Source organism: Anopheles cruzii, chromosome 3, assembly GCF_943734635.1.
Source record: "Anopheles cruzii chromosome 3, idAnoCruzAS_RS32_06, whole genome shotgun sequence".
Classification (NCBI taxonomy): Eukaryota; Metazoa; Arthropoda; class Insecta; order Diptera; family Culicidae; genus Anopheles; species Anopheles cruzii.
In genome coordinates this window covers 57,767,779-57,793,466 of record NC_069145.1, presented here as the reverse complement: position 1 = coordinate 57,793,466, position 25,688 = coordinate 57,767,779, and the positions used below count along the sequence as shown (strand labels likewise).

Sequence of the window (25,688 nt, the reverse complement as noted above, 5' to 3'; positions counted from 1 at the left end):
CGACGTCGACTTAATGGCTAAACACAACACGTCTTAACTCTACCGCTGAAACAGACACACACACAAACGCATACTAATGCCGCCTGGTACAGTGAGAGACCCGCCCGCCCGGCAGGGAATAAAGTTTCACAATAATACCAAGAGCGGGCTTCAAATTGGGCTGCTAAACTCAATGTTGCAATCCATACGTCTCCTTGAGTCCTGCGCCCAACAAACAATCGGGGTCACCGGGGTGTGTGTGTGTGGCGCACAGAAAAGAGTTTTATAAAAAGGTTAAAAACTATACAAATTACAACGGCTCGCCCGCGGGAACTCACAACACGCGCGGCGATGTGAGAAAGACTATCGTTTCGAAAATGGCTTATGTTTTACAATGATCGTTGTGCGTTGCGCTTCGCACAGACTTTCTTCTTGCGTGACACGGCGTGAGGCGGCGGCGAGGCGATGGCGGTGATGGCGTGCGCGGGCGTGCAATTTGGGAATAGGGACTTTTGATCATGTGCTTGGAGATTTATGTGTACTGTGATTCGTGACGCGTGATGGTTCGTGCAGACAGAGAGAGAGAGAGAGAGAGGGGGAAGAATGGAAACGTAAAGAGAGTGCGTGCTTTCAGAGATGCGTCGATTCACCTGCGGAAGAAGGAACGTAAAGAAAGGGATTGCCTTAAAAAATGTGCAGCAAATTCGTACAGCAAGACGACCTAGCAAATTCTGGGCTTAGGGAAATCCTGGGTAGCAAGGGAACTCGATAAACCAATCCATGCCCAGTGGCTATAGACAGAGAGAGAGAGAGAGAGAGCGTTGGGTCGAACAGTGAAGGATTCAAGGGGGTCAAAATTCAAAAATAACCACGCCAACAACCAACTACAACCGAACCAAAGCAGGACTTTTTGCGCCAACGAACGAACCCCCTCGAAAGCGGTGAGAAGAGCGCCTAGTAGTGTTACTGACTAAATTCAGTCAAATTACTTTACGAAACAAAGCGGTTAGTGAACGCGATCGCGATCAATCGCTTCCCGCGTTAGTGGGGTTAGTGGTCCGGTGGTCCCTCCTCTCGGTGTCGGAACAGAACAATCGCATCGCATCGCATCGCCGAATTTAACTCATTTACTTCGTGTTTTAACTACCTTCACAACAAACTCTTCCTGGACGGCCGCGTTTTAATGTGCTTTGCGGTTTTTTTGCCTTGCGGTTGCTGTCACCACCTTAACGGTTGTTCCTCCTCCGCCGAACTATTGTCAATAAAGATTCATTTTTATGTTGTTTCCTCACACTTTTTGCATGGATGCCGTGCCGTGTTTGGTAAGCGCAAAAGTTCGGGCAACAGTTCGACTTCATAGGGCATCTCTCCTCCGGTGTGGGCCTCTAGTGGGCGCGGCGGCGAATGGAGTGGACCTACACGTGGACCATATCACTGTCGCGAAGACTCGTACCGGTTGCCAGTCGAACTGGCGGCGGTTTCGACACTGGAGGGCGACGGTTAGTAGCAGTAGTGGCTACGGTGCTGGTGGTGACACCATCCGCTGGGACCACGTCTGCCGTCCCACCAGCGCCGGCAGCGTGGACAATTGCGGTGGACGGTGATCCGGAGGTGGTGGTACTGCTGCTGCCACCGCTCGCGTCGGAAGAGTTTTCCGGCGATCGTATCGGTTGCCGATCGAGAGCGGTACTGCCGTCGCCGCCGCTGCCGCCGCCACCGGTGGACGAGAGCAGATTCACGATTTCCGGCTCCGACAGTAAACGGTAGCGCACAAGACTTTCCGGTGACTCTACTGGGGCATGCAAACCAACATACAGACAAAACAATTGCACAACGCCCCACGATTGGATGACGGTTTGGGGTGGTTGAAGTATTATTATTAGTAGCGATGCGATCGTGTTAGTGAGTCAGTCATAGCGCGCGGTAGCGGGGATGATGATGATGATGGTGATGTTTTTGGTTAGAAAGTACCCCGGGCCCCGGGTGATAGCGAACCCCGAGAACCGATTTGAAGCCAGCCCGGTTAGTTCCGCACGACGGACGACAAAATCGAGCGAGCGAAATGCATGTAAAAAGAGAGCAAAAAAACAATCGTTAGTACCGAATCATTACCACCACTACGTGCGGAAAGACAGGAGGAATTACAGTAACAGTACAACAGTAGAAACGAGTGTGCGAGCTGGGGAACTGGGACTGCTTGAACTGGCTGGGGTGGAAGGATTCGGGGGCCTGGATAGCGTTGGATAGTTTGCCACGGAGCCGCTAACCGGCTACGGTTCGTTTCGCCAAATCACACGCGCACACACCTCGACCCATCATCACTTCGTTGTGCTGTCGCTTATTGGCACTGCTCATGACTCGCTCGCTCGTGCCGGTAAGGAGGACGTGCCTTCAATTTGTACGCAACAAGTTATGCTCATTTTAACTGGGGGGGCTATTTATTATTATTATATTATTTGTTGCGTTGTCGATGCCGGACCGTGTCCTTTTCGCAGGTCGTCACGCAAACGGTCGTAAATTAAAATCTACATTCATTTGCATAATGCTACTTTTTAGTGAAATCGCTTTATTATTTTTCACTATCACTAATCAGTGGCATACTTCCGCTTTAAAGGAAGTATGCCACGTTGCATTGCAGTTTACGTTGCTTTGCCACGTAAATGGTCCTCTGGCGGAGGATAAAAAGAGCCCATCGCGATCAATACCATTATTCTCTTACGGTCTACACTATGTTCGAGGACCGGCCGAACGTTTTAAAACTTACACTAACCAATCGAATTATCACAAGAGTGCCCACCGACCAAGCTGGGGGAGGAGCGTTTAAAAGATGCTGTGTTGGAACAGAAACACCAGCAACAAAGACCACAATTTAAAAAAACGGAAACATGCGGAAGAACTTTGCGGAACCGCATCGTTTTCAGACCCAAAAAAAAAAGCTTTCTGCGCGGTGGGTTGTGTGCTCTTCGTACAAGAAAAGATTTGTGCAATTGGGAGTTTCCTCCGGAGAAGAAGACACACGAGAACACGGACCCGCCAGTGTTATTAAGTCAAGGTGATGTTAGCCTCCTCGTCCTCATCACTGTGCTTGGAGGACGACGACGGAGTTTCGAGTTCACTGCTATTGATTTCGGTGCTACTGCGCCCGCTATCCGTGAGATGGCCACCGCCGCCGCCGCAAGCTTTCCCCGAGGCGCTCGTAAGGCGCGTTTTCTGCTCGATATCCATGGCACGGCTGTTGCCGCCGCAAGCCTCATGGCAGCGTGGTTCGCAGCCAATGACACCACCACAACCGACGGCCAAAGTCCTGTCGCGTGAAGGAATCCCCGAGCTGAAGCGCTGGCGGCGTTCGAGAGCATCGGCAGAAAAGGACAGCAGCGACGAGTAATCGATCGATCCCGTTCGGCCCGGCCCGTATCGGAACGCTTGCTGTGCGGCCGTTGCCGCTTTTCCGCCGCCACGGTACTCGAGGTGCGGTCCGCGGCGCCCACCGCCCAGCACGGCTGGATCGCGGATCGATCGCGATGAGGAGGTAGCGCTGGACGAGGCCGTTGTAAGTGACGCATCCGAGGACATCAGACCGAGCGAACTATCGTGGTGCGAAGGACGCAGCTGACCGGATGACGACGAGCGATCGAGTGCCAGTGCCGCTTGGTGATGGGACTGTTGCTGTTGCTGACCTCCGGTGGCGGTGAGCGCTTTCCTCAGCGAAAGGATCTTCAACTCCGATTCGCTGAGTGTCGCCGTCATCGTCGGGCACTGGTTCGCCGCCGGTTCCGATGGCCGTGCTTCAGCCACAGGGCCACCATTCAAGGGCCCGTCGCTGCGGCACGCTGCAGCAGAATCGTCTTGTTTACACTTCGCGGCACCCATCAGTCCGAACAGCTTACGATGGTTAAAGCGTTCCAGTTGGTGTGTCACTTTCTTGAGCGTCCGGTTAATGACGCCACCCGTGAGCGGTGGACTTTTCTTGACCGCCAGTAGCCCAATGGCTCCATCGTCCGGGCCAGCGAGCGGAGGCGAGGACGGGCGATAGGAACAGCTCGGTTCAGCCCGGTTTGGTGGTTGTGCTGGCGCTAACGGTCCAGTGGCACCGGTTGTCGGACCTGCAGGGTAGGGTAGGGTACAGGGTGGATGGTTGTGGTAAGTGTTTTTCTTTCGGCAGTGTGCTGCAAGCTAACAAGGCACTGGCTTGGCGTGACTGCGCTGTTGTTCCTGCTGACGGCGGACGCTGCTAACACAACCAAACCCGATGCGCGCAACCTTTAGACCCGATGATGAAGTGAAGGAATAGAGTGGCGGGACAGGAATCGATTTCTTTCGTCGAAAAGAGTGAGGTAAGTAAACTATCGGAACCGTCGTCGGGGGAGCAGATGATTGTTAGTAACGATGATGATGAGTTATCTAATTGTGATGAATAAAATGTGGTTATTAGTTCCCGATAATCCGAGTCCATATGAGTGTTAGAGAGCTTGAGTACTGAGTTTTCATATTAAAAGAGAAATAAAACGAAACCTCCACTAACCATCAACAGACAGGATTCAACCGAGTGGAGCGCGATCATTTCGCCCGATTTGGTGATGATGTTTGGTGATGTGCAAATGTGTGTCAGAGAGTGGGATGCAGTGGGACAGTTTGCGAAAGTGGTGCCCATTTGGTGAGTTCAAAGCGAAAACTAGTCACAACAACCGTTCCCCCCACAGTACAGGCGCATGTACATTGGTGCGGTTCCCCAGATTACGATACGCGGCGATGGCGCAATTTTTATACAATGTGCGAAGAATGTTGTGTGTTAGAGAATGTTGCTTTCTTGAGATGTGTTTGCCTAATCTGTTTAGACACTATCCGACAAAGTGTGCAATTAACTGTTTGATCGTTTGATGATCGCCGCGCGATATTTCTATACATTAGCGAGGCTTACATGCTGGTGAGCGCTTGCGGTTGTGGTGGATCTTATCGAACTGATAGTTTTTTGGTGGTCTATCGACGAATGGAAGAAGATGGTTAGCGTAGTAAAAGTGGTGGTAGTGCTGCTGACCGATGGTAGGTAGTTTGTGATGGTAGATAGTAGCTGAGTGATGAGCGTAATTTACAATTAACAACGAATGTGTGCGTATGGAAAACGTTTCGCGCGACGCGAACGAGTTTCCGTTACAGTTACAGAAGATTATTTACAGCACACCATCCATCAACCATTTCTCAGTAGGCGCCGCTCGTGAACCTCGAACCGGGACAGGCCAGAGCAGAACATCTTAGTCACTCCAGCCACTCCAGCCTACCTTGTTCGAGAGACACTACAGCGAAACCACAACCACAAAATAAAATTACTCGCACGGTTTCTCGTTTTGTTTGCCAAGGGCTTTGTTTTTCTTCCATCGATAACCATTAAGATGTTTTGTTTAGCTCTCTGTTTTCCATTAACATTCTCTTCCGTTCCCTTTCAATGCTGCTCTCTCAATTGGTTCGTCGTCGTACAGATTCAAAATACATTAAAAGATAACATCGTAGACAGTGGGGAGGAAGGAAGGAAACGCTTGGTTTAAAAATAAAAGTACAACGAATGAAATAAACACGAAATAGTACAATACATAACAAAAAGGCTCACATGAATTTTGTCATTCAGATTCGATCGATCAACACACAAGAGCGCAAGGACGCTTCCCGCATTCGGCCCTTTTCTGGTAGGGCGTGTGTGCAGAGCACGGTCGTTGGCATATATGCTACTGAATCTGATACGCTCTCTTTCTTTGCCATGTTTCTAGCCTATGCCTTCGGTAAGCACAATGATGTTTGCCTTGTCGTAGCTTCTACCACACACACAGCAAGCGACGATCAGTAATTAATTTCCCTACAGGCTTATCTCTAAGGTACACCCCTTTTGTCACATTGTGTGCACATCATTCTGCTGCTGCTGCTGCAGGACACTGATACACATCTCGCATTTCGCACGTACAGTCGCTGTGATGGTTTTCCATTTTCTTTTAATTTTCTATACTTTTATCCTGTTCTGAAACAATCGTACAGCCACATACACACACACACGCAGCAACACAAACGTGACCTCATTAACTAATGACCTCGGGTTGCTTTGATCACTTGACAATAGCCTGCCAACAGACTGATTGATTGGGCTGCTACGTTTGTTCTGAGTGTTCTGCAAAATGTCGACCACCGATCCGAGTTCATCGTGAAAAGAGTTAAGCATTTAGGGATCCCATTTAAGTAGTTGTTAAAGAGACGAATGAAGCTCTTAACACTCAAAGTCTCTATATTATACCGAAAACACCGCGATTTTGGAAATATAATAAAAATCGAACGTTTCTAACAGATGAATAAGTTAACGTTGAAAGCAAACAGTGTCTCAAATCTCAACCAAAGCGTATCACGTTAAATATAGGGTCTAACACACCTTCACGAAAAGGAATGATGATTCGTGGCTGTCGGTGAATTATTGATTTCCCCGTCACAAAACGAACCGAATTGTAGTTCCAAATCTTCTCAATCCAAAACCAACGCATCCCTCCGATTCATCGACATCGAAAAAAAAACACCACCGATCACGTTTATGTGTCCTGTTGTGTGGGACCACACCACTCTGATAGGTTATTACTGACCACTTTTTCCGAGAAACAGAAAAGTGAGTTGGACAGATGTTTAACGGGGGATTTTTTAGTGGTGCCGTCGAATAGTTCTACTTTGCACTACTTATCTCTTGGACATACACGGATAATAGGTACAAGAAGAAGCTGTAAGGCGCATCCTTAGACCCCGTGTATGTGTGTGTGTGTGTGTGTGCTTATGCGTTGTAAACGAACCGAGGTACTTCTAACACTTTTTCGACAAACGATCGATCCGATCTTTACCCAGTTGGCGTTCGGAGAGCGATCGGTTCAGTGGGCGATTAGCTAAGGTAGGGACGCTGCTCTCGGCGAAGGTACTACTGTTTGTGATGCTGCTGCTGCCGCCAGTGGTGGTGGTAGTAGTAACCGAGCTGAGACTTTGTACTTCTACAGGCGCACTCAGTGTGCGTTCGATCGAGCGCACGGCGCTGCTGTCGGCGGTGACCGTTGACGCGAGGGCGGCAGATTGGGTCCGTTTTGGGGGCCAGTTCATAGCCGCTCGCAGCTCCTGTCGTATCTCGCGGAACGAGAACGGAGCGCAGCGGTTGCTACGGGCAAGAATCGGACTGTTGCTATCCTCGGGGCCGGTTGCTGCGGCACCGGGCAGGACACCATTCTTCACCGATGGGCGATGGGCGGAAGATGGCGTTGAAGCAAAGCGTTCGACTGACCGTCGAGCTTGGGTTTCATACTTCTCGGAAGGTTCGGTTTGGTCGTGCTTTACCGACATAGCATCATCAATATCACACTTATCGATGATCTCGAAAGAACTTTCGAGTGTTGGCGAACCAGCATCCGTTTCAGCTACCGGTAACGATGACGGAGCCGGCGGACCAACATCGAATCCTATTTTTACATTCGTCGCCCTCGGTTTCACCACCACGCTACACTCGACGGTGGCGGTGGCGGCGGCGACGGCGGTGGTCGTCGCTGTGCTGTCGCTCAGCAAGACCTCCTCGATGGTGGACGGTCTACGGCCCATCAGTCCGCCACCGAGGAAATGGCCCGGACTTTTGCTAGGTGACTCGTAGCTCAGCTGATTATCACAGAGAAATGAGTAGTAATCGGTGGGATGGTTGGTGTTGCTGTTACTGCTACCGATCTCCTTGCTACTGGTGCCACCGTCCGTAGCCGGTCGTCGCCCGCCATGGTCCGGTGTGCTCCGAGCGAAAGGATTTGCACCACTACCGCTCGGAATGCTGGTCGTCGGGCTGCGTGGTATTTGCGTGGCACAGGCAGAGGACGGCAATGGTTCCGCTTCCGGTCGCTCCCCGTGCTTCATGTCAACCGATCGGACCTTCACACTCTTCACTAACGTGTCCTTCAGGCTCGGATTGCTACGCATGTTCCGAAGCAAACGGAATCTCGTTCTGCCGCCGCCGGTGCCGTTGTTGGCCACCAGCACTCCAGCACTGCCACTATTGGTGCGGGTCCTGCTCTCGGCCGATAGGTTGCTGGCACATGACCCATACAGAGGGTTGCTGCCGCCCGTTCCCGCGCCAATGGTCACCGCGGCACCACCAGCGCCGTGTTTGAGCTTCAACGAGCCGCGCTTTTTCTTGCGCCGTTTCATGGCCATACCGAACCGCCGGAAGGGCGATAGAGATGAGGACGCCGGCGGCGATGACCACGTTGTTGTTAGCTTACTACCACCACCACAAGCAGCAGCTCCGTCACCGGCACTACCGGAAGCCCCGGTAGGAACGGTGGCAACTGAAGGCGACGATCCTTTGGGCAAGGAGTTGTTTGGAAGGCAGGGTGGTGATAGCAAAATGTGAGATTCCTGCAGTTCTTGATCATCGTCCACCGTACCGCCGGAGGGAAAGGGAAGAAGCGATGATCGTGGTTCATACAGCATCAACTCACGATGATCATTTTTCTTTCGCTCACCAATTCCGGTGGTGCCGGTGAGCGGGATGGATGTGGTTCGCAAAGGATGACCGCGGCAGAATACTGTCCCGCTGCTATGGTCACCGTCCGCACCGGTGCTGCCGTTCCCACCCGTTAACTCGCACACTACCGCCGGAAGAAGATCGTTCGAGGGGACGGTTCGGGACGGGAACTGAACCAATTGGGGGGTACGACTGTTGGTGTTAGGACTAAAACTATGCTTGCTACTACCACGACAGTTCTCGTCGGCCGGGGTGCCGCCAGCGGGGGGAAGAGGGCCACTACCTTTACTACTACGGATGAGGCAACGACTACCGGTGAGCAGATAGTTTTCGTCACTATAGTAACGTGAAGCGGACACGGAAGGGAAGGCACAGGACTTGGTTGGGATCATGATGTTGGCGTTGTTCGTGGTCATTGTTGCTGTTGTTGTTGTTGTTGCTGGGGCTGTTGATGCTGGCACCGACGGAACGCAGCTACTAGTACTACTACTTTGGGCGGGTTTGGTTTTGGATTTTGCGGAGGATGTTGGTGTTGTTGTGGTGGTGGTGGACGTCGCTGTTGGTCGGGATTTGCACAAATCTGAGACTACTACTGTTTGACACTCACCGGACTCCCATCCTTCCTCCTCTTCCTCTTCCTCCTCATCATCGTCGTCCTCCCTTTCTTCCTCCTCGACGGAATCGGTGCCGGAAATTTCCTCGGATGAGCCACCGGAATTGTTATGGTGCTGTTGCGGTGCTTTGTGTGGCATCTTGTTCACCGCCGGCGGTTGCTGATTTTTGTAGCTCAATTTGCGCGTGGGAGAGGAAGCGGAAGCTGCATCGGGCTGCTGCTGAATGGCGTAGACGGCTTGCTGCTGCTGCTGCTGCTGCTTCATTCCCATAGGGTTGGCGATTGACAGGAGTCCACCATTGTCCGGGTGCCCGATGTTTCCGTAAATGCAGCTGTTTTGCTGGCCACCTCCCATCGATGACCGATTGTTGACGCTACTGCGATGCTGTTGCTGAGATTGGGTAAGCGATTCCATCTGCGCGAGATGATGTCTTTGCTGTAGCTGCTGCTGCTGCTGCTGCTGATGGCTGTAGTAGTGATGGTGATGGTTTTGATTGCCACTGTCGACCAAGGGAGCCTGTTGGGTGGTCGGTATTGTCGCAAGCTCGCGGTTCGCTGAGGATTGCTTTTCACCATTCTTACGCTCACTGGTCGGCACCGGCCTCAGAAAAACAATCACCTACAATAGAAAAACCCACGACCCATGGATGGTTACATGAAACAGGTCCTTGATGGTGCCATATTCCTATACCTGTTCGGGGCACCTTCTGGCGTTTCCTTTGTGGGCATCGTCGATTTCCTTTTTGGTCAGCGACAGCACCAACCGATTTTGGGAGTCATCTAAGGGTAGACGATGGACACATGCGTTAGACGAAGTACCTTCAACATTCCTGCTCACCACATGACGTAGCTACACGTACAGTGTCCTGCTCGCTCCACAAAGAATGTGTTGAACCAAAAGTGCCACCGTTTGTCCTGTATCTTCGAGCACGCAAATTCAATCTTCACGTCACCCGTTAGCGGGAGACAGAAATTGAGCTGCACCGTAACGTAGTCGTCTGACCGCTGGAAATCCGTCAGCGGGTGTGCCTCCTTGCTACCCTTCACCTTGATCGTACCGGACTTGAGCGGAACGTCTGCCGGACTTATGCGAATTTCGCATATCTGTGGAAAACAATCGCACGTTAACACGTTTTGGCTTGTTCCATTTCGTTCGTCCAGACAAAGCTTACATAGAGCGTGACGTCCTGGTAGTTTCCTGGCTTGCCGCGTAGCAGCTGCTCGTAGTACTCGACATACCGTCGCTGCGATGGGATGGTCACCCCTTTTTTGTCCTTTGTGCGCTTTTCCGCGTAGTACGTCAGTGCTTCGTTGGCCGTCTGGAAGGCGTTGCTGTACAGCAAGTAGCAACAAATCATTGTACCTAAAAGACAGCCAGATGACAGCGGAAAATAAGTAGCGATCGATCGATCGGTTTAGAAAAATCACAACAAAGAACGGTTGTAACAAATGGGTATCGAAATCATCTCGACTAGGCTTCGCCCGCTGAATAGGAGATTAATTTTACATCGATAATTGGCGTCCACTGTAACCTGTAATACGATACCGCGCTTTGTGAGTCAAGATTGCCGCTTTGCGTAAGACCAGTCAGTTATAGAGCGATAGAGCGATCGATTACTCGTGATCAACAAAGCGCACCTCGCGCACTTAGCTATTCTCGCCACACCTTTTGTGATCAATCGAAGGGGGTTGAAAGGGTCGGACGACGAAACCTCGGAGTGATCGGGGGTGTGGTCGCAAACGGTACATACACTGCGTTACTGAGCGCCAATAATGAAGGAAACCTTGTACCTTCCACGGCGCACTATCGCTTCACTAGATCGACGAGGATAAAGAACAATACTTTTCGTGGCGTGGGGCAAATTTTCTTCCCTACGAGGTAGAGTTAGGTCAGAGGGGCCCTTTTCGCATATTTTGTCTAATCTAAGGCACACGCAAAACAGTGAACGTAAATCGTTAACGCGTGCGGTCAGTCTAACAGTAGCGATATCTGTTAGACTGAGGATCTAACAAGATCTGAGGATAGGTTTGAGTTGAGAGCTTCCCCACAAGGTTAGCGTTCACTTACCCGTACGTCCCTTGCCAGCCTTACAGTGGATCGCCACGACGTGGCGACTGTCGCTTCGCAGAAATTGATCCACGTCTTCACAGAACTTGTTAATCAACTCGATGTCTGGTGGGTTGTGGTCCTTGAACGGGTACTCGGCGTAATGCTGTGAAAGATACACAAAAAGAGCAATGAGAATATAACGTCAAACAGCGTAATTCCTTTACGTTCTTGTGAATCGTTTAATTTGGGATGAAAAAAGTAACCTTCTTTCATATTTTATTTATTATATTATTAAAAATACAATATACGAATTGACCGCCAACTAGAGTGTTTACTAACCAAAAACAAAGTTTGCTACTGGGTAAATATGTTTTTTTAATGAAATAGACTTCCGCCTAGCCGAATTTTGTTGCTTTTGATAAATATCAGGTTGGGGAAAAAGTAATCGACGTTTTTCACGATAGATGCCTTCAGTGATCGATATCTCGTGAAGTATCGATCGTACAGTTTTAAGATTAGGTTCGTTTTAAAGCTGATACTTTACACTTAAAAAAATGCTTCCATTGTTTTTCGTTTGTTCCATTCGTTTGTGAGTTACAGGGTGTTAACAATGGAGGTCAACTGAGAGAAAATTCGGTACATTTTACAGTTTTTGTCCGATAAAGGTGAAAATTCAAGCTAGGCCGCTGAAATTTCGCATGGTGTTCATGATGCCGATACTTTAACAGCTAGCTGGGTCAAATTTTGGTTTCGTTGACCCGTTTCAGTTATTTTTGATGTTAAAGCTTAGGCAGACATGTCATCGAAAATGTCGATAAAACCACAGAAATAATCAAAGTAGATCGGCATGTTAGTAATCAGAACATCGGCCAGGAGCTAAAGATCAATCATCGAACAGCTTAAAGCCATTTGCGCAAACCTGGATTTACAAAGAAACTCGAAGTTTGGGCGCCACCCTATTTACACCAAAAAACATGATGACTCAAATTTCCATCTGCGAAGTTTTGGCCAAACGAAACGAAATCGACCGATTTCTTAAACGGATGTGCACTGGGTATGAAAAATGGGTCACTTACGACAATATTGTGCGAAATCGGTCGGGGTCTAAGCGTGGTAAAGCTGCTTAATCGGTAGCTAAACCAGGAAAAACGGCTAGGAAGGTTCTACTAGGTATATGGTGGGACTTGAAAGGAACTGTTTATTGTGAGTTACTTCCGTGTAGCCAAACACTAAATTCAGATATCTACTATCAATTACTGCTCCGTTCGAGGCTAGCAATTGACCAAAAATTACCAGAATCGGCCAACGGAAGAGGTTTTGTGTTCCACCAGGACAACGAAATGTTACGCACGTCTTCAGTGACTCGCCAGAAAGTTCAGGAGCTTGGATGGAAAGTTTTAATGCATCCACCGTATAGTCTGGACTTTCCACTAAGCGATTGATACCCTTTTCGCACATTACAAAATTTCTTGAGTGATGAAAAACTAAGATCAAAAAAGGATTGTGAAAATGGATTGCTCGAGTTTTTCGCCAATAACAACTAAGCCTTCTACGAAAGAGGCATTTTGGAGGTAGTTTTAAAGAGGCAACAAATTTTCCAACAAAATGGTGCATAATTGATGCAAATCGGACAATTGAAAGTATGTTAAATAATGTTTTAAAGTTCGCGCAAAAAACGTCGATTACTTTTTCCCCAACCTGATATAAACTTTTCTTCTCAGTTACAATTCGCGATTGAATACACTCTGTCAACTTTCTATAGCCGCACCCACATTTTCAACATATCTTCGAAACCATCTTTCCGATTCAACTTCCGGTTTTGGGGCATTTTTTTAAGTAGGCAAAATTATGAATAAAACCATTTGGTTGGATTGAAGTTTTATGATTTCTAGCTTTATTTTAGACCAAATACGATATAGGCACTGTCAACTTTCTATAGCCGCACCTAATAAAATGATCAATATGCGTGGATTTTTTTCAAGTCTCAGTATTTATTATGAGAATTAATAGTCAGTTGGCTTCCCTGATTGCTGAATGACTTGGAAAATTCTGTTTGTCATACTGTTAACCAGGTTTTTCGATATTTTTCGGTCCATATGTTTCCAAGCTTCCAAAATTGATGCTTTAAGCTCATTAATAGAGCTGTATTGCTTCCTATCCGCATAAATTTGTCTAACCATTATTCCCAGACATTTTCAACTGAATTTAGATCCGGACTTCGCGCTGGCCACCCAAGCAAATCGATTTTATGGGTAGCAAACCATGTTCGAGTTATCGAACTGGTGTGAATGCTAGCATTATCTTGTTGAAAAACCAATTTTTTCGGCGGTTGGCAGCTGTAAACGGGATCAGACCATCTTCTAGAATCTGGATGTAATCGTTAGAGGCCATTTTACAAGATGTAAAAGCCAGATTGAGCTTGTCCGCAGAGCAAAACCCAATCTACACCATCGGAGATCCTTCTCCAAAGTTACGGGTTGAGAAGTACTCCGGATCTTTACGTAAATCGCGCCAGTAGCCTGTTAGACCATCAAGCCCATCCAAATTAAACTTCTTTTCATCAGAAAAGATCACCTACATAAAAAAACCAGAAAACGGAATTGGTTCTTTTGATATAAAATATGCTCTTGAAGAAGCAGAAGAAAACCCAAAGTTACCATGTCCCACAGACGTTCCATGTTCAGTTTAGCAAATTCTACACGTTTTTATTTGTGTAGTAGGCTTAGATCCGGCCCCCTGGTCATTTTTGCTCGAATTATATTCGGGCTGTTTTGCAAAACCTTGCGAATAGCTTCCCTGCTCACTGGCAGATCCAGTGTAGATTTGATTTTTGATAGCGATATTGTCGAATTTGACGCCAATTTAACAATGTTCCAGTTGGTTCTCATCGACATCTTGATTTTTTTCGGAGTACATTGCACAGTTGCATACTGTTTAGGATCCTTTAACTAATTACCGATCACTTTATTGGATCTCTTTATTCTTCGAGCCATTTCTCGAATAGCAACACCCTCCAGACTATTTGCCTCTATCAATCCTTTTTCTTTTCCACTTAGAACACTTCCTTTTGACATATTTAAGTAATTCACTTGCAAAACTCGTTATGAAAACTACTCTCGGAAGCAAAACTCAAAGTGCGGCTATAGAAAGGTGACAGTGCCTATATCGTATTTGGTCGATAAAAAGCTAGATATTATAAAACTTCAATCCAACCAAATGCTTTTATTCATAATTTTGCCTACTTAAAAAAGTCCCAAAACCAGAAGTTGAATCGGAAAGACGGTTTGGAAGATACGTTGAAAATGTGGGTGCGGCTATAGAAAGTTGACAGAGTGTAGTACAAAGAGCTTCTAAAAAATGAAACGCGCAAAACAAATCGGCTAACGATCGATAATACAGATACCCTCCGAAACCCCGGTAATCCACACGAAACCGTATTCCCGAGCAGCGCTGCTAGAGATAAGCGACAGTTCGCGGAATAATTATGACGATCAATCATAATCTTCGCTCCACACGGAAGAGTTCCGGGAGTTGGCGGTGGTGGTCGGTACGAAGCGAACAACAATCAACAGCAAATCACAGTAGACGATTAGATGTCAGTCAGTAGTAACGCCTGGACGTTCCCCCTCCCGTTCCATCTACCCAAAAACCCCAACGGTTGCTATGTTGTAAAAACATAATTTTCTCCAAACCACCTACAGAGCTGTCAAACAGAGTTGTCACGAATGCCGCACGGGTAATGGACAGAAAGTTGCAAACTTTATTTTCGAGAGGGTTGAAGCCTATCAATCACGAAGCATAAATTACAGTTTCATGTAATGAGTAGTGCCCAAATGATGCAAAACAGCTGTCAGGATTAGATAGAAAAACCTATTTAATGTGTATATGTACATTTTATGTACGGGAAAGATGCCAGATGGAGCACCGATAACGAGGCAGCATTATCAAAACACAATTGTCTTTATCAAATTCCGTACCACAGTTTCTGTGTCGTTTTACTTAAATATGGTTTTGAGAAATAAAAGCAAACGGTCATTAGAACCAATGCTTGTGTTTGCTTGGTTTGGAAATGGCAATGTTCCAAAGACTCTTCGAACGATGAACTTCGAAGGAGTGAACCAACATCACCGTTTGATGAGCGAAAATAAACGACGATCTGCGTCGATAATTACATATTTTAAGGGAAGCTTTTGTGAATGCATAAACGTTCGGATAAAGTCACGTTCATAATGCATTCGCATTATTTATCAGTTTATTTTTATATCGGTTTTCAGCCGAACGTCCGTTGAGGCTTGATGCACCATCTGTTTATGGGTTCTACCTAAAACTGCTGCCGATTTTACATGTACACCGTACTTTGTACAACGAACAGTTGACGTTCGAACACGTATTTAAACTTCGGATTTGGGAGCTTGCAGATCAATGTCATCGCCGATATTTCTTGCACTCCAGCTTATGGACATTTTGCATGGCACCACTCTCTCTAGCTATCTATCTCTATTGAGTCGATAATACCGCTTTGACCATCCCGAAATATGAAAACTAGTGAAAAGTGCTAGTGAAAACTAACCTCATTTTCATCAGCAAATGTTCGACTAAAGCTATCTTTTATTATTGAACTAACAAAACAAAAAAAAAATACTCAAAAAATCTCAAAATCTTTTTAAGTATTCAATCAACTTAATCATATGAATCCACTATAGAACAACAAAGATTGCCTTTGGATAGCATCTTAGGCCCGCAACGGCCAGCACCAATAAATTTCATTCATTACCAAACCAGCAACGATCGGAACACGCATCACGGCGTTTCGTTCAATGTCACACCGCACACCAGAAACGGACGGGGGCATCTCTTATAATATAATCGCATTAAACTCGAGCGACGCAAGCAGCTCAACGTCAATCTCAGGCTTCGGCGGTGCAACCTCTGCGGGGGACGACGACGATGCAGCAACTTGTTTTATTGCAACGATCCCCATACATCTCGGGGCCACAACAGCACACACGAACGAAGCTCAGCTTAGACGCACTAGAGGAATCCGGACATCAGAAGCCGCGCACACAATTTGCATGTTTGAAAACATGACGATCACTGGGGTTGGCTGCGCGTATAATGGATCTTCCCCCCGTCTGCCGGTCAGTGTAAGGTAGGGCACGTTAAATGCTGGGTACATTTGATGTCCGAGAAACGACGCTTGTAGAATTTTCCTACGCGATTGTTTGGTGATTTTAACCCGTAAAACCGCACAAAAATTTAAGTCATATTCTTATTAGTGCTTCGTTTTACATTTAATTTACAGTAAATACAATAGCCAATATTCTCAACCGCTGAGGAAAGCACCAGGAAAGGCCGATGGCATACGAATCAATTGGTGCGCCCTTTTCTCAATTTTGTTTATTTTTTCACAAACCGTAACTCGGCCTTATCGTTAACCGCCTACCATCGTCGGGCCGATGTTTTGTCAATCACCATTTTTTTGTTTCCCCAGAATTGTATCAATCTGCACGAATGGAGAACGTGTGCAAAATTGCATCGCCGTTTTTATTGGGGAGGGATCGAAAATGCAACATCACCGAGTGAAAGGGTGCACAGCGAGCTGCAGGGGGACCGACCCCCCATGTCGTTGGAGGCGATTTCTGACTGCCTTTTTTATTGCCTCCAATTGATAAGACAATGTTGAGAAGCATCTGCTCTTGATTAAGCAGTTTTTTTTATCAACAACACACCGTTTTATAATTTATTAGCTCAATTTACTAATTTATGCTTACTAAGCTTAGTCCCGCGCCAAAAACGTTCATTGAGAAGCGATCAATTTTTATTGTTTTTGACGAACCATGAACATCGCACGATTGAACGAACATCGTCCTTCGACCACGTCGAATCCTTTTCGGTATCAGCCACCAGCCGCTTGGCGCCTTTTTTTGAAACGTTCGGCACAACCCGCGTCGCGACAGGTTTCGCGGAAATGCAGGACGGGAAATGTTCGCATTCGCATCATCCCCCGCCGCAATCGGGGTACCTCGGCTTGTCTAGACTCGCCGCCCTAGCAACAGCAGCACCGGCGACGGCGGAACCCTGGTGCAACCCACACAATCTCTCGTGTCGCGGAGCGATGATTAGAGAGGGTGAAGATTAAAGCCGGTGTTCCGTCGTCATTTTCATCCGCCGGCTCGCCACCCTTACTCAATGATGATGATGATGCACTTGATGATGCGCAAGGCGGGTTCTCGGGTTCGACCCGCCCGCCGAGGCATTGTTGCTAACCTAGGCCGCCGACGCCGTTGAGAGACAAGCCGTTGCTGCTGGTGGTGGGAAAAAATGAGAAAATGAGTGTACGCGACTGAATTGAATCGACAGACGATCGAGCCCGATCACACCACACCCGCCGGGAGGGATGGCGTTTAACGCTAAATAGCGCTAAAAGGACGCCTCTTTCTCCGACGGGCGAAGCGTGAGTCGTCGTCGACTATCGCGCGCATCGTAATCATATTGCAATTGTTGTATCATCGACGCCGATCCCCCGTAGCTCGCGGCGGCGGCGGCGATAATAGATTGTGGCCGCCGTCACGGTTGCATGTGTTGTATATTTCTGTCACTGTTGCATATGCAGTGTGGCCGGCCGGCCGCACTGCTCTGTGGGTGGTGCACTGGGACGGCTCCCTCCCCACGGACATGCGCCACCAGGAACACATGAGGTGCGCCGCACGTCAGCTGTCGCCTTGTCAGGTTTTCGACCTTTGCGCAACATTGTCACGCTGGTGGGTGGGTGAATGAGCCTGGCCGTGTAAACTAGCCTGACTGGTATTTAAATTCTACTCTCCCAAACGGGTGCGAAATGCGATCTTGCTATCGTTTACTTATTACCAATGTTGGCACTTTGAGGGCCACTCATGACGCAAACAATAACAGAGAATCATAGAGTCGCTGCTGGCACTAGGAAATGGCAGAATGGTTGCATTGACTTAGAAAAGAAGTTAATGAATGATAAAGAGTGGGAAATATGAATCAAAATTTCCTATTCATACTAGACTGTTCAAAAAGTTCGTAGCCTCGATAAGAAAAACACATGTTTATGGTTTGAAATACACTCTATTATTCGGTATGGCCTTCCTGAACATCAATACACTTGTTCCAAGGAGAGTCCAATTTATAAATTCCATCGCTGAAGTGAAAAACTGGGAGAGCTTCAAAATACGCTTCCGCTAGGGATCAAATCTGGTGAATAGGGTGGATACTGCTACAATTTGAACCTTTATTCATGGATTTTGGCCATTTTCAAAATGCTCTTGTGACACGGTGCATTGTCCTAATGACAGGGTGTTTTTCTTCTTCAAACCGGGCTTCTTTTTTCATGACTTTTCTCTTTCAGTTGATCTAAAAGGTTACAACCATAATCGAAATTTATTGTTTTACCAATTTGCAAGTAATCCGCTGACAACATTTCATTCGCATCCCATAAAACTGATGCTTACACCTTTTTGCGCGATTTCTGGACGCGCATTCGTTTCGGAGCCGAAGAACCAGGTTCACACCACTCCTTAGCCTCTAGTTTTGATTCAGGATCATCGTAATAGATCCAAGTCTTAGTTATAGTGACGATAGAATGAACAAATTCCGCTGTATCCTTTCGAGAAAGTTCAAAATGTGACCGAGAAACATCGTATTCGAATGCGATGTTTCATTGTTAGCGAATGCGGCACTTATTTTGCGCACAGATTTTTGAAACCCAATACTTCAGTTCAAATATTGGTTATACTGCTCAATGAGATGGCTAGGCCTTATACTAAAACTCTTTAAGTGATTCGACGATTTTCCAATACGATATCCGGTATTGTTTTACGATTTCAGCCGTTGTGTCTGTTTTTGAACCTTTTTGACGTGGATCGACTTGAAGGCTAGTACGTCCACGTTTAAACTCAGAAGCCCGCCTTTTTATTTTCTAATTGAAGGCGAAGAGTCCTTATCGACTTTCAACTTTCGTTCATAAATTTCCTTTACCTTCCAAAACCTCCCAACCATAAAAATTACTGCACTGCACGCTACTTGATTTTTTCCAGCGAAAAAAATACTATGACACGTCGATATTTAATGGCTTGTAAAAAAAAATTAAGTGACCGATTGAAATGAAACGTTCATATGAAGAGCGTACCAATATAACAAAAAAAATTAGCCTCGCAGCAGCACCCTCTCTTATCGACCATAAGTACTTATTGAACAGCCTACTATTTAAACCATAGCCATTACCTTTGTAAGAAGACGTGTCAGGCCCAGACACTTTAGTTGTCTATTCTTGTCCCTTTTCTATCGGTTCGCCAATTAAACAGAGTAACAAATTGTGGATAATTCCAGAGCAACATTTTGCTCACGAAAGAACGGAAAAACCACTCTACTCTGCTTCTGGGGCCAGCGTTACCAAAAGGGCTAGAGCTGGGGTAGCGAGCATGGCATGTCAAAATCAGCTGGCCTCAACATAACCGACTCGAGCGTACAAAATACACAGCGTGGCGCATTGGAGACTCTCTAACGCATCGATATAGTGTGTGTGGTGTGATGAGCTTTGTTTACGGAAGTGGATCCTTGCGAAAGGACATCGCATGTTCGGCGACGGAGCTCGTGTATTGGTTGGTTGGTTGGTTAGTTGGCCCGTCGGAACAAACAAAAGCAGAACGCATGCGCTCTTTGGCGTGGGAAACGGATGAATGCACAGGTGGATAATCAATATTCGATACAGACTCTAGGTTTCGCGGCTCCTCGTCCATTATTTGTGAACCCGAAAAGCGGTCTTACCTGAAAGAGGGTTGCATCGTATGCACGTTCCGAGCACAGGTTGTACACCTTGCAACAGCCCGGGTGCTTCTCCTTGAGGAACTTGACGACATCCCCCCGCTTGTTGCGATAGATTGCTTCCACGTTGTCCGCCGGATAGCCCATGGCAATGATTCTGTCGCCAATGTCTGAAAAAGGAAGAGCATGAAAGTTTAGATAAACGAATGAAGCTGTTTTCGATAACAGTCTAAACAAAGAATATAAAACACGTAAGAAATATGAAACCCATTTAGCGTAAATCGCTCCGAGAGGCGTTAGTTCTTTTGCTGGGAACGGGCCAAGGGCAAGAGCAGGGCAAAACGGGCCGAGCTCGGCCGAGCATAATAATGTATGCTAACAACTCGATACTGGTAACGAGAAGCTCCATCACGTGACGGGCGAACTGAATCAAATTTAATTTGTATGATTGGCGAGTGGCGAGAATGAAATATATGCGCACCCAACCCCCGCGAGGGCACATTGTAATCAGCAACACACATCGTTGCCGCCAGTCATGCTTCAAAATGTTGCAATGTTGTTACAGCCACGTGTGTTGATGTGTGTGGCAGTGTGTGCAGAAAATGTAGAAGAAAAAAAACGGAACAAATCCCCTTGATGCACGAAAGGGTGATGTAAATTAAAATAAAACACCGACCGACACCGAATTCGTTACCGTGCACCCCGCCCCGGGCAGCATCTTTTCAGCCCTTTTCGGGAGCGGAAGAGAGAGAACACACTGGTGGGCGGTTGCTGTGGCGCAAATGCAATGTGCAACAAAACTGCATCCGCTCACCGGCTTAATTGTGCATGCGTCCACTATTTACAGCCTCGCAGCAGTCGAGGGTCTCTTGATTTTTGCTGCTACTTTTTCGAATGCATAATACTGCAGCACCAGGCTCTGGGGCTCTGACAGTGAAGATATAATTTGCATATTTAATTACCGCTGATTAGCACATAAACAGACCGACGCACACACACACACACAAGAGGGGCCGCCGCCGCCGCCACGTGTTATTTATTTCTCCCAGTAGCGGCGCCCCGAATACCATACGCTTTCCGGAACATAATTCTGGTTTGAAAGTGAAATGCATTATGAAATCAGTGATGTTTGGTCGCATCGCGGACCGGAATTAATAAAAAGATACAATGCGTTTACAACGTTCCGACCGGTTTTAACGAGCGTAGGGGCAACATTTAACCGAAGCGTGTGCTTGAGGAGGTATTTGAATTCTTTCAGTTCCATTAGTCGTGGATGCCGCGTCAGAGGAAAGTATGTGCCTCGCAGTGCAAGAATTGGGGTGCTGACGTGAAGAAGGACTTTACTCCATAAAGCACAATTGAAGGAAAGGTATAAAGGTCGGAGCCAACCCTCAATTTCGGAAGAGATTTTACATCAGCCAGGAGCAAAAAGATTAACCATCAAACGGTTTTAGGCTATTTGAGCACAAAGCCGGATTCATAAAGAAGCTCGATGTTTGGGCGTCACCTATTTACACCAGAAAACATGATGGCTCGAATTTCCATCTAAGAAGTTTTGGCCACAAGGAACGAAATCGACCCATTTCTTAAACGGATGGGTATTGCAGATGAGAAATGGGTCACTTACGACAATATTGTGCAAAAACGATCATGGCGTTTTTCGCGCACTACAAAATTGGCTGAATGATGAAAAATTTAGATCAAGAAAGTGTTGTGAAAATAGATGACTCAAGTTTTTCACCAATAACGACAAAACGGTGCATATTTGACGCAAATCGGACCATCAGAACATCTTAAATACAGTTTTGAAATTCACGCAAAAATAATGGATTTCTTTTTCCACAACTCAATACTTTTTTTCAAATTAGTGTTCCGAATTCCTAAAATTCAGCCCAAATTCCCAAGACCGCCCAGCGGTTGTAACGCCAAATAAAAAGATGTAGTTTATCGACAATACACTTAGAATACAACATAGGTCAAATGACCGCCTCCATTAGACATACAAAAATCGGGCATTTTCATTGTTTTTGATAACATTTCGGGCTTAATAACAGCAATTTCCGCTGTGACGTTAGCTTTCAGTTCCTCAATGGCCGAATGGCAAAGTCTTCGGATGGCTGGCATACACTTTACTCTTCAAATAGCACCACAGCAAGAAGTCAGATGAAATTCGGCAACGCAGAGTTTTCAAAATTGAACAATTATTTTCAATGTACAGGCGCTACAATTTCAGCCCATTGTATTGGAGTAAACCGATGCAGAACTAAAAATTCATAGACTGAAGTTTCAGAATCTGGTTGACTTGTCAAAATCGACTAAAAAATGGCGGAGTTATTTAACATTTAAATAGGTACCATAACTATGGCGCACCCTGTAATTATAAAGGGAACGCGCGAGTTGAAAACCTTGATGAAATCCTGGATTGAAGGCTGTGACAAGTATGGTAAATTATTGTTTTAAATCATTTCGACCATCAGGACAAGGTTCGTTGCATGCTGGGTAGTAAAACCCATTAAACGGATTGCTCCGAGTTAGATTCTATTCCAACTCGGGCACGGTGCACTCGCCAGCAGCACCTTTTCTCTTCTCTAACAAGATCGAACTGCCGATTGGCCAATGCACACGCAAACCCGTTACCGAGTGAAGCGGCAGAGCACTTTGTACGAAGTAGCTAAGTTGCGCGGGCCGCTCGTCATAGTCATACGATCTGTCATTTATGCGCGAACCGCGCGACATCATGCTCAATTAGTACTAATTAGCAATATAGGCGCCTTTTCTCCCGCGCATGACATTCAGAGTCCCGTCCCCTAGCTTTTGGCCGCTCCTCGTCGCCACCAGCCAGCCAGCCAGTCAGCCAGGGTTCATAGAGTCGACTGCCGTCGCGTGCAAACCGGTTGGGGCTCGGGCGCATAGAAAAGCATAACACAAAATGGTGGGGAGCGCGGACGGACGAAGGAACGGAGCAAAAACCTGATCTTGGGCCCTCCTCATTGTCCATGACCGAAACGATCAGGTTAACGCGATATCTCGCGGCCGTTTGATCGGTCGGCGCGCGTCGGCTTGTGGTGGTGGTTTGTGTCCACGCAGCTCCACACGAAAGGGAAGCTGACCATGGAAACCGAAGCACCAACACGCTTGTTGGTAGCACCACACAACTCTGGCTCAAGCGCTCTGGGGCTCGTTTAGGCGGGAAACGGTGCCTTATTGGAAAGCGCGATCAGCGAAACTCTCTAACTCTGACTTCAAGAGAACTCTAGAGAAGTGACTCTAGAGAGTGCTACAAAATTAGATTTAAGATATTGAGGTTTGCTGTTTTAGGCGTTCGATTGATAGTAAATTACATCCACCAATGTAGGGAGTATTTATACGTGGTGTGTTTAAAAAGTTCTTATTATATTTTTCGATTTTTCGTATATTTGATTTTTGTGGAGCAAAACAGCTGTCAAAAATTGACTGATTACTAAAAATGGCCGAACTTATCACCACAAGTGCATTTAAGCTGCATTGTTTGATCATTTTTCAAAACCTATTGCATTCGATGCATTGTAATCCGCCCCCTACGGACAGTTCTTGGCTCAACAATTATTGACCAAACCGTTCTGGGCGAACCAAACGGATCCGTCGAAGCTTATGAATTCGTGGTTCGATGGAAATAATATGTCAGTTTTGCCCTGGCCAAGTCAGTCTCCTGACTTAAACCCTATTGGAAACTTGTGGAATACCTTGAAGCAAAAGTTAGCTGGTACAATATTTTTCAAACAAAGATGAATTGTGACGATAAGTGCAGCATTAATGATATTCCATTCCAGTAAAAACTTGTCAGGATTTGGTCAATTCGTTGCCAAGAAGAGTGCATTAAGTGCTCGAAAACAACGGCGGGATACTGACTAATTTGGAAATAAAATATTGACTTTTGATATTAGCAAAAGGGTAAACCGAATAAATTCTTTAGCCTTATTCACAGATTTACCTTTTTTATTGACTAGATATTTTTAACTGCGTGCTATTGTAATAAGAGAATTCCTGAAAGTGTTCACTTCTTTTAGATTATCGCGATTACCGCGTGTGTTGTTCCATAAAACAGACATTGAATCCTGTTTTATGTTGCATCATTCAAGACCACATATAGTCTTAGTCAGTTGCTACTGAACCACTTTTGGATGGCTTCGGGTTTTAACGGTAGCATATTATTTGAAAAGTAACGTACAATTTTACACCCTCAGTTACACGTGTTTATACTTTTCCGCAACGTTTTTAGCGTTAATTTGGCACCCATTTCGCACACAAGGTGGCCGTATTTCGGCCTCTCCGAAATAATCCGTGATCCGGTGTCTCGGGGTGTAGCGCGTGCCACGCGCTCCGTTGCCGTTCAAGGACGTCAAGAACATCAAACGTTCATAATGGCCGAAAGCCATGCCAACGAATCGAAATTTCTCTCTCGCGGTCGCCCGCCCGCGGAGGGTCACTAGACGCAGCGAGGCGGCGGCCAGCCAGCCAAGCCAGCTAGCACACGGGGGTCTACGACCGATACCGTCGGCATTGAGTTTGGAGGGCAACCCAACGCCCGCCCGCCCGTGTTGCCCGTTGCGCCCAAGCAGGGTGATGTACTAGTGTAGTGGTAGTGGTGGCTTTGGTAGTAGATGCGCGTTTTTTTGCTTCTCTTTCACAAAACTAACTCGGTCAACTCGAAGCGCTCCGTGTTCCGACAGAGAGAGGCTGTTGCATGCATGCAAATGTGGATGCCTCTACTCGGCGTTTGGGGCTGGCGTTTGGAGCTGCCACACGAGCCAGTGTGGAGATTGAAAATAGAACACAAAACACGCGTGGCTCCATTTCAAATGCAAAATACCGGTTTGCGTACCACAAGAGCTGCTATGGGGAGATTTTTCTGTCCTCAAAAAATGCGCTTTGAACAGTTTTGATGATTCCATATTAAATAGGATTATCCGGGACAACCTGCGAACCTATTCCCGGGTGTTGCCGCCAGGACCCGAAGGATAGTAGGCAACGCCGTGCTGTTGGCAATCATGAAAATACACATGTGCGGTGGCTTATCTAGAATTTCTCACCACGACTGATTCAGATTCTCTGCGCGTTGGCTATGTACACTCACTTTTACGAGCGATTCCCGTACGGCGAAAGCCTATCGGCGTGTGTTAAACAACGCCCCTAACGTCATCCCAGGATAACCTCCGAAATCGGTTCTATTTTTCGAGCGAATCGAAATGACGTAACTGTCCGATGGCGAGGCACAGTAAACTGACCACCACCACTACACATATGGCGATCCAAGTGCAACATTGCTACAAATCATTGTAATCATTTGTCGTAAGTAGTCGAAGCAGTTACGACTATTGGTCGTCCTTCGACGACCAAAACTATTGGTCGTCCTTCGACGAAGGATCGTTTATCAATCGCTAACATGGCGCTTCTTCCTCCGTACAGAACCCTTTCAATGTGATGAACAGCAGTTTATCCCTTGCATCCCTTTCGAAGACGATTTTATGGGCTCTGTTTGATCCTAAAACAAAAAACGTTCTAAATAACAAATAAATAAAGCACAGTAATACTTACACGAAAGATCCAGATTGTAGCCATCCTCGGTAAAGCGTATCCGTTGCCCGCTGACCATCTTCCGAATTAGGTTTGGTGGGTTTGCCATGAATTCGGCGTTTCTGTTTCAATGTTCCGACCGTAAGAAAGGATCAAACACTGTATGTTTTGATCAGCATAAAGCATCGACGCTCATC

General features: G+C 46.8%; 1 protein-coding gene across 1 annotated transcript; it reads right to left on the bottom strand.

Annotated features, from left to right (window-relative positions):
* Window positions 1–3,021: 3,021 nt before the first annotated feature.
* LOC128270668 (uncharacterized) lies at window positions 3,022–25,633 on the bottom strand. Its single transcript, XM_053008079.1, has 10 exons — window positions 25,513–25,633; window positions 19,942–20,108; window positions 11,170–11,314; window positions 10,274–10,464; window positions 9,962–10,205; window positions 9,793–9,881; window positions 7,321–9,720; window positions 6,840–7,212; window positions 4,898–5,047; window positions 3,022–4,082 (listed from the first exon to the last, which is right to left on the bottom strand). Exons 1-10 carry the CDS (start codon window positions 25,598–25,600, stop codon window positions 3,022–3,024), a joined length of 4,908 nt encoding a protein of 1,635 aa, XP_052864039.1. The 5' UTR covers window positions 25,601–25,633.
* Window positions 25,634–25,688: the final 55 nt, after the last annotated feature.